Source organism: Engraulis encrasicolus, chromosome 9 (genome assembly GCF_034702125.1).
Source record: "Engraulis encrasicolus isolate BLACKSEA-1 chromosome 9, IST_EnEncr_1.0, whole genome shotgun sequence".
Lineage (NCBI taxonomy): Eukaryota > Metazoa > Chordata > Actinopteri > Clupeiformes > Engraulidae > Engraulis > Engraulis encrasicolus.
The window spans coordinates 46,789,192-46,799,191 of record NC_085865.1 but is presented as its reverse complement, the minus strand read 5'-3'; the positions used below and the strand labels follow the sequence as shown (position 1 = coordinate 46,799,191).

The 10,000-nt window shown below is 41.7% G+C and overlaps 1 protein-coding gene across 1 annotated transcript in view; it reads right to left on the bottom strand.

Moving 5' to 3' along the window:
- ttc12 (tetratricopeptide repeat domain 12) overlaps nt 1–9,860 on the bottom strand; it is an 82,429-nt gene extending 72,569 nt beyond the window's left edge. Inside the window, exons 1-6 of the mRNA XM_063207289.1 lie at nt 9,739–9,860; nt 8,544–8,734; nt 7,882–7,912; nt 7,247–7,324; nt 5,165–5,286; nt 4,705–4,764 (exon numbers count right to left, since the gene is read on the bottom strand). Of these exons, the coding sequence (XP_063063359.1) occupies nt 4,705–4,764; nt 5,165–5,286; nt 7,247–7,324; nt 7,882–7,912; nt 8,544–8,734; nt 9,739–9,790 (534 nt within the window). The 5' untranslated portion in view covers nt 9,791–9,860. The remainder of the gene's footprint in view (nt 1–4,704; nt 4,765–5,164; nt 5,287–7,246; nt 7,325–7,881; nt 7,913–8,543; nt 8,735–9,738) is intronic.
- Between the last annotated feature and the right edge of the window lie 140 nt (nt 9,861–10,000).

Genomic DNA, 10,000 nt, shown 5'->3' with positions numbered 1-10,000 from the left:
CTAGGTTTTAAAAATCTAGAAAAAGTTATTTTACCACCTAGGCCTAGTGACCGGCGGCGGCCGCTGTCATGTGCGGCCCACCTCCACCTCTTGGTTTCAAAATGTGGCCCACTTGAAAAACTAATTGAATAGCCCTGCCCTATTCACTCATTCACACATACACACACACACACACACCTTGTACGGCACATAAAAATACTTGTTAAGATGTCGTGCACACTGCACAGTGCACACTGTTGGACAGGACTCCACTAGTCTATTAGCCACTGTGTCCATGTATGTCTGTGCTGCACACACCCCAACACACACACACACTAATCAGTCACTCACACACACACACACACACACACACAGGGGAAGCCGATTAGAGCATGACACGGGAGTGTATTTTCAGTCCCAGAAAAAAAAATCCCATCCCGTCCCATCCTGGACTGGAGTAAAAGAAACAAGTCCCATCCAGTCCACTCCTGAAAAGAATGTTTCCCAATCCTGCCCACTCCCACTCAAAATCAATCCCATTCCCGTTTCGTAAAAAAAATAGCCTTTTTTTTTCATGAAAAAATAAGCGACCCGCAGTAGTTCACGCTGTCCTGTCTCAGAGCCTTCGCACACAGGCTGAAACTGTGTAACAATGGACAGGTGTTAGACAGGTCATCAGCTGGGAAAATTAGGCCTTTCGTCCTACCGCACTTTTCTCTGTGGATTACCGGCCAGAAGGCCTCTTGGAAGAAATTAAAACATGGGGCCACGTCAATTTTTGCTCAGAATTCAATATGGCCGCCATTTTCCAAAATGACTTGTTTTCATGCATTATTACATTGTACTATAAGGTGATATTCATGAAAGATTAACTACATTCAGCACTATTCTGTCCTATTTCCTTACATACATGTTTACAAAGGTTGATTAAACTAAAACAAATGAAAATAAAGTTGGCCACCTTGCAATATCCACAGGAAAGTGCTGAAAATAATGATTGAAATGCACATAGAGAGTCTATGGCTGGGAAAATTAGGCCTATTGTCCTGTCAGGGTTTTCACAGTGGATTACAGACCAGAAGGCCTATTGAAAAAGATTCACCAGCTGGTTGCCATCTCAAATGTGCTCCAAAATTCAAAATGTTCTCTGTTTTTCAGAATGGCAGACTTTCATACATTTTTCTCAATATTGTAAGGCCATAATTATCAATAAAGATGATCTATTTTGCAGTTAAATCTCATTACAGATGTGAGTATAAAGGTTGTCTAGAAAAAGGCATGAATATATATATCTTGCCACTTTGAAATATCCAAAGGAATGTCAAATGATTGAATTTCACAAACACAGTGGACTGCTGAAAAAAGGCATATTGTCCTGCCAAACTGTGTGTGTGTGAGTGTGTGTGTGTGTGTTTGCGCGCACGCGCGCACGTTTTTGAGTGTGCGCATGCGTTTGTATGTGTGTGTATGTGCCTGAGTGCGCCTGAGTGTGTGGCCAGTGTGCTTCTTTACACACACTGACATAGACACAGTAGACCGTGTGTGTGTGTGTTGGGGGGGAAGACTGTAGAGTAGGGGGAGACAGATGGGTGGGGTAGGGGGGACCGAATGATGTGGAGGAGTGGGGGGATGAATGAGGGGGTGAGCGGGGGTTTGCGGGGGCAGAATTGTGTGGGGGAATGAGTGAGGTGGGGGGGGGGTAATGTGGGGGGTTTGGGGGGGTAGAATAGTGTGCGTGTGTGTGTGTAGGGGGGGGGTAAGGTGAGTCGGGGGGGGGGGGGGTACACCTGCCAAACTTTTCACATTGGATGGGGGGTCGGCGAGAATGAGTCAGGGGGGTGGTGAGCGTGGGGGGGCAGAATAGTGGGGGTGAGTGAGGGTGGGGGGGGGGCAGAGTAGCATGGGGGGGATGAGTGAGGGGGTTGGGGGGCAGAATAGTGTGGGAGGGGGTGGTGCAGAATAGTGTGTGTGTGTGGGGGGGGAGATGAGTGAGAGGGTGGGGGAGGCAGAATAGTGTGTGTGTGTGTGTGGGGGGGGGGGGGAGACACTGTAGAGCAGGGGAAAGATGAGTGGGGGATACACGCAAGCACACGCACATGCACCCTTGCTTTACTGCAAAAGAATGTAGGCCTGAAAAACTTTTGGCTGGTCAAACTGAAAATGTTTGGCAGGTCAATAGCCTTTTTTCAGCAGTCAACTGTGTATGTGTAATTCAATTATTTTCTGACAACAATCCTTAGGATATTTCAAAGGGGCAATATATTTTCATCTTTCTGTTGCCAAACATTGTACTCACGTCTGTAGATAGGAGATAGGACAGAATTTCACTGAAAATAGGTTATCTTTATTGATAATTACGGCCTTACAGTATTGAGCACATTTGAGATGGCAACCAGCTGGATAATCTTTTTCAATAGGCCTTCTGGTCTGTAATCCACTGTGAAAACCCTGACAGGACAATAGGCTTAATTTTCCCAGCCATAGACTCTTTCAATCATTATTTTCAGCACTTTCCTGTGGATATTGCAAGGTGGCCAACTTTATTTTCATTTGTTTTAGTTTAATCAACCTTTGTAAACATGTATGTAAGGAAATAGGACAGAATAGTGCTGAATGTACAAACCCCAACTCCGATGAAGTTGGGACGTTTGGTAAACAGTGAATAAAATCAAAATGCTATCATTTTCAAAACATTCAATCTATTCATTAGATGGAGAATAGTGAAAAGACAACATATTAAGTGTTAAAACCGAGAAAAAATATTGTTTTGGGGGACATATGTACTCATTTCTAATTTGATAAATCCAACACGTCTCAAAAGAGTTGGGACGGGGATCAGTGAAATTTAGTAAACATCCAAATAAGATAAAACAACAAAGAAGAACATTTCAAAATGAATTGTACTGACGGACAATATACGTGTCCAGGTATAAGATCATCACAGAGAGGCTGAGTCACTCAGAATTAAAGATGCAAAGGGAATAATTACCATAGTTATTACATACATTTTTGAATTCCCTTTGATTTACCACGATTGAGTGTATATAAGACATATTTTTGTTAATAAAATCATTGTATAGGTTCATGACATCATGAAATATATATTGGCTGTAGTCTCACTCTAATTCCTGGAGTGCTAGAGCTATTGAAAATTGACCATATTAAGAATGCTTAATGCGTGCAAATGATACAGGGGTGTAACATTCTCCTAAGCACCTGAGCGCACTTGAAATAGACCCAGAAGACATGGGAAACAGTCCTTTGCTTACAGAAGTCAGCAGATGTTGTAGAAGTCCATTCTTTTTGACAATAATAGAGCATGGCACATCCTGTGCTACAGTGAAAATGGACCATCCAACTTGTGTTAGTGCTAGCTTCAAAAGTCAGCCTCCATGATGGCATGCGGGTGCAGTAGTGCATTGGTTAAGATGTTCTCACTCCTCTGTACAGTTAAATACAGTGCTGAATGGTATAAATGGGTTTAAACAGCATGAAAAGCCACTCATGCATTATATTTTGAAGGGAGATCTTCGATTACTGCCACATAGTAAGGTCAAATTGCATTCTCTACTATGTTTTAACAGTTTGGCTCCCTCATAAGGACCAGCAGGTGATAAAATGGTGGGTTTTTGGTCAAGACCTGTCACACTGTAAGCACTACAGAAAGGAAAACATTGCAAAACATGACAAGGAATACACCCACAATTTAAGCTGGTGAAATCATGTCCAAGATAGGAATTAACACTGTTTTTTATATAAAATCATCTCATCGGTTAATGTATTTAACTGTTAAATGTTGTCTTTTGTTTTGTTTTTAGTCTTGCTCGACATTTGCTGCCATTTATTGTCCCCGTCCCAACTCTTTTGAGACGTGTTGGATTTATCAAATTAGAAATGAGTACATATGTCCCCCAAAACAATATTTTTTCTCGGTTTTAACACTTAATATGTTGTCATTTCACTATTCTCCATCTAATGAATAGATTGAATGTTTTGAAAATGATAGCATTTTTATTTTATTCACTGTTTACCAAACGTCCCAACTTCATCGGAGTTGGGGTTTGTAGTTAATCTTTTATGAATATCACCTTATAGTACAATGTAATAATGCATGAAAGCAAGTCATTTTGGAAAATGGCGGCCATATTGAATTCTGAGCAAAAATTGACGTGGCCCCATGTTTTAATTTCTTCCAATAGGCCTTCAGGTCAGTAATCCACAGAGAAAAGTGCGGTAGGACGAAAGGCCTAATTTTCCCAGCTGATGACCTGTCTATGTAGGTTACTTTTGGTTGTTTCAAATATAATGAAAATCATCATCTATTTTTGGCATTCCTGCTCCCATTCATCTTTATTCCCGCTCCTGCCCGCTCTCGTTCATCTTAAAAAAATTTAATCCCACGGGAATTTCCGAAAATGTCATCCTCTAAAGCCGATAGGACACACTAGGACACACACACACACACACACACTTGAGAGATACTAATAACCCACATGAACCACACTCACAAACACAGCCAAAATTCTCTCAGGGTGAAAAAAATAAACAGACACTGGCATACAACTTTCTCTCTCAAGGGTAAACACAAAAATACAGCAGTCTCTAACACTAACACACACACACACACACACCCACACACACACACACACACACACACACACACACACACACACACACACACACACACACACACACGTATTTACTTGACTGAGTGTGAGTGCCTACCTTTAGAGCCCATTCGCAGTCACTGATGGCATCGTTGTACCTCTCCAACTTGATAAGGGCCTATACAATGCAGACAGGACAGAAAAAAACAGCCTTATTGTGTGTATGTGTTAAGTTTGTATATGCCCTATTAGAGTAGAGTTCCTGCATGTCTTTGAGTTCATCCGGGCCCTGTGTGTTTGTGTGTGTGTGTGTGTGTGTGTGTGTGTGTGTGTGTGCGTGTGTGCATGTGCGTGTGTGCGTGTGTGTGTGTTGTGTGTTGTTGTGTGTTTTCACCTGTGCCCTGTTGGTGTAGAGCTCCTGCATGTCTTTGAGCTCCTCCAGGCCCTGTGTGTGTGTGTGTGTGTGTGTGTGTGTGTGTGTGTGTGTGTGTGTGTGTGTGTGTGTGTGTGTGTGTGTGTGTGTGTGTGTGTGTGTGTGTGTGTGTTGTGTGTTGTTGTGTGTTGTTGTGTGTTTTCACCTGTGCCCTGTTGGTGTAGAGCTCCTGCATGTCTTTGAGCTCCTCCAGGCCCTGTGTGTAGAGGAGCACTGCGCTCTCGTAGTCCCCCTGGGTGAAGGCCGCGTTGCCTCTGGCCTTCAGATCTGTGGGACACAGCACCAAAAACAGTAGAGAGAAGACGGTTTGTTAATTTGGCCAAAAGTCCAACGTTAACAACCGGACATCCTCTTTCGACCGGAGCCAGAACTCACAGCAGCCGCTATTACCCACAATGCAATATTAAGTTCCGGACATCCGTTGGAGTCACGTTTTCAATCCATCATTGTGTCGCACCCACTGTTCGCAGGCTACGCCTTATGGCAATGCATTTTTCGGTGAGTAAAATAGTCCTTATCCAATCTACTGCATTTGCACAACACAGTCATACTCAACCAATGGACACACAGTTTCAGGACAGTGTTTCCCGCAGAACATTTGTTAGTCGGTTCGTCGGTTACCCAGTGTCCGAGACACACTACTATCATCATTGGAAAGGAGATGTTCTGCAGCTATAGAATATCATATAAAAACCTCAAAACAATGAAATGAATGCTTCTTTAATTTATTGGTAAAGCAACCTTGGAATCTACACACTTACAAAAGAAATTCATAAGAAATTCATATTTTTTAAGGAGATCTAGTCAAAACGGTAGGTGTTTGTTGTCAAGGTGGCCATCATAACTGTAAACTGCTGGGGAAAAACCTGCTGGAGTTATCTGTGTTCTAATTAATATTCTATTAATTAGCCCAAGCCATACTCTGAGCAGACACAGGCCAGGGCATTGGTGCCAGTGCTTATTCATTTGGCGAGATTAATAGAATTCACAAAACCCCTAGACACAGCCTTTTGGCGCCAGTGGCTATTCATTTGGCCAAAATGAATAACTTCATAAAAACCCTTGATGCTGTATACAAGTGCTTTTTCCTGTGTTCAAAAAAAAAAAAAATTGTTACAAAATAAATAATAAAAAACATTAATATAATTCTACAAGCTGGATCTGTGTCTTCAGTTGTAAGTTTGGATAAAAGCGTTTGCGCAAAGTGCAATCTAGTATACAGTGTATTTTATATACTGTTATTATAAGGGCACAGCACAAAGGGTCTCTTCCTGTGTCAGGTCAACAACTACAGTGACCCATTTTTTTATAGCCGGATGTTGGGTTTTCTGGTTCATGGGTTTGACAAAAGTTGACTGATTTGATACTATTGTTCTCAATACAGAATTAACACCAAAGCTGGACTCTTGAAAAACGTGATTAATATGCTGATTTTTTTTTCTCGCATTTATCTTTTGTGAATCATGGACATGGTACTAAACAATTTTACCCATATAAGATGTTTTCATATGCTTATACACAACTTTAATCGCTGGTCTTGGCACTGTATATAGAGAGAGAAATTGCACTGATGCATTTATTTTTGCTTATTTTTGTAAATATTTGGAAAGGTGAAAACTGTGGTGATTATACATAACGTCACGCTCACATTATTTGGAAATGCAACTGTGTAAGATGGTGACCAGAGTAGGTATTGCCACTATGTTGCTCTTTGAATTTGTGCGGTCTTCTGCCACATTTGATCTTTTCACAAATATTTACTTAATAATTAACTAATATTTACTAGTATGACCAAAGTACAGTGAGTTTTGCAGCTAAAAATGGCGGACAATGGAGAAGATCCCCTTTTTCATGTATATGAAAAGTGCCATTTTCCTAGTCATCAAATACTTAGAATTTGATGGTGGTGGTAAGTATTCATAAAATAGGTAACATTTGTGAATGGGCAGCATGTATTCTAAAAATAAACTACTGAAAATATTACACAGTGCACCTTTAAGGGTCAGCTGCACAATTACACTTTTAGTCTGAGGAAGGGCCGTGGTGGCCTGAAACATTACTGAAATAAAAGTGGATTAAAAGGGAGGTCATCGGTGTGCGGTTCTGTCTTACCTTACATAACAACTACAGTGTATCTCTGAAGTACCTTTAATGGTCCAGCCCTCAGCAGCAGTGTGACACAGCATGCTTTATACTAGCTGCAGAGGCATGGACTTGTTCCACCCACCTTTGGCCTTCTCCTCCCTCTCCTTCCTCCTCTTCCTCCTCTCCTCCGCATCCTTCTCAAGCATCCTCATGAATGCCTCTGGAGAAAGAAAGGTGTAACATAAAGCCAAAAAAGCAACAATACACAATAGTTAATTTCTATTAAACTATATGTTCAAGTGTTTCAAATATCCTTCTTTTTACAGTAAGGTGTTAGTTTTACACCGAGTAGTGCACAATTTACTAGTTGACATGACATAATCATACAGTACATGCACTAAGCACTAAAATTACATTAGAGACACTACTACTGTATATTTGTAGGATGTCACATGTAAAGTGCTGAGTGCTCTCAAATCCTCTTTGAATCATGTCTAAAAAGTCAAGTGAAGTCAAGTCATATTTATTTATAGAAATAAATCAGTAAGTACACTAAGCGTTTACATTAGAAGTCATACGTGCGCTAGTGGACATCCTTCTAATAGCATACGGTATGAAGGATGTAGGACATCCACACCATCTTGAGCATGCAGGAGGACATTGTATACAGTATGGAGTGCAGAGACACTTTATACTGGAGAAAGGACTTTGGCTGCAGTGTCTATTCATCTCATTTCAGGTGACAATAGGCGTGTTTGTTGCATAGCACTACTGTACCTTGGCTGGCTCCTGGATCACCAGAGAGACCCTAAAAACAAAAACAACAACAACAACAACAACAACAACAACGAAACACTTACTTTGAATGCAGGGTTATGTAAGTTCCTGTCTGCAGCTTTCATTAAATCTCTAACAAAATGAACAAGCCAGAGAGTACTATATAGCCTACCGCTGTAGCAGAATAGCATAATAAAAAGTTAGTACAATTGTAGCAGAAGAGAAGAGACTTTTCTGGAGTCTGTGCAATGTGCTGTGTGTGGTGTGTAAATTACTGTCTGACAGAATGAGAACTTTCAGCGGAGTAGGGGAGGAAACGATTTCATTTGTTCTACAATCTGACACAATGTCACAGTAATTGCCAAAGATAACAGTCAAAACAAACAAAAAAGAATGAGAGGGGGAGAGAGAGGGAGAGAAAACGAGAGGGAGAGAGAGAGAGAGAAAGAGAGAGAGAGAGAGAGGGGGAGAGAAAGATATGAAATGAAATGCACTTTGAATGAAATGCACTTTGTGCAGCTGATTGGCTGATAGTATCTCACCTACTGCCTTGTTAGTATTCCCCCTAGGGAGACAGAATATTGTGCTGACATATACGATATTGTTTACTGTGTCAGGCGTGAGGGGGTATATAAAAAAAGATATCCGTGACGTGACTTTACCGGGGCCGAGGCGCTTGTCAGTGGTGCGGTGACGGTAGCTGAGGGGGCTGTGTTAATTACTGTCCGGTTGATGGCTCCCTTCTGCTGCTTGGAGTCCGTCAGCTTAGCAGCCCCCAGCCAGCTGTCAGCGCGCTCCATTGCTTTCACCTGACTACTGGTGTCGGCCGATGACATGTCTTTGACCATCTTGCCTACAAGCAGAGAGCCCACATATAAACACACTTTAATAGTCAATCAAAGACATGTTGCAAATGCAGGCGTAGGCTTACAACACATGCTTGAGCTCGCTCTCTCTCCCTCCCTCTCCCTCCCTCTCTCTCTCTCTCTCTCTCTCTCTCTCTCTCTCTCTCTCTCTCTCTCTCACACACACACACACACACACACACACACACACACACACACACACACACACACACACACACACACACACACACACACTTGCTCCAAGTTTTGAGACAAGGCACTCTAAAAATTAGACTAATCAAATGAATTGCTGACAGTAAACAACAAAACACATCGGAAAGTAACTTACTGTCAACAGTAGGAGCATCTTTGATTACTTCTGGGACTTGGTAATATGAGCTGCAAGCTGAAAACTGCCGTAACACCATATTTTATTGTGGCAGCATAAGCTTTTCCTGACAAGTCCCCTGTGATCTGACTAAATTTTGATGAGTGGTGGTGGTGCAGGTGCACATGAACATAATGAATCATTGGAGCACATGAACAGCAAAGAAAAGATGCACATTTTTAAACTATCTCCGTGGGTTCAATGCGGTCATGTCAGGTCTGGTGCTTTTGTGTGAGAAAAAGTGTTTCTTTGGCCAGATTGCTTACACAACTGTCCACAAAATCATGTAACCTTCATATCAATACCGTGTTAACCCTCTGAGGTCTAAGGCTTTTCAGAGGCTTTTAGGCTGCTTGCACCACCCTAACATTTTCAAGTATTTTCATTTCATTTATATATTTGGGACCTGGAAGGTCTGAGGTTTCTAATGTGACTTATATGTTTCAATGACAAAAACTCACAGAGTTACAGATTTGTTTTTGGAGACACATTGCCCTCTGAAGGGCACTCGGACCTCATAGGGTTAACTTATAACATAACAACACCTACAGTTTGTGCTCAACACTGGCATGTTGTTTTGCTTGTTCTGTACACTGAAACATCATTATGGAGTCTGTGACGTACTTATCTCATCCACGTTCTTCAGGAAATTATCGAAGTCTTCCTTGTTTTCCATTATGGACGAATGCCTGTTTTTTGTGAACAGATAAATAAATAAATACTTTATTGTAGACGAGCTACGTACAGGCTAGTCGGCAGCCTGCTGTACTGCAGTGCAAACAGTGCGTCGCTGAGTTGTAACCATAGTGATGAACAGGAAGCGCACGCATGCGCGAGAAAGTAGAAAGAATGGACAGGCGCGAGTATTCTATCCGTCGTGGAGAGA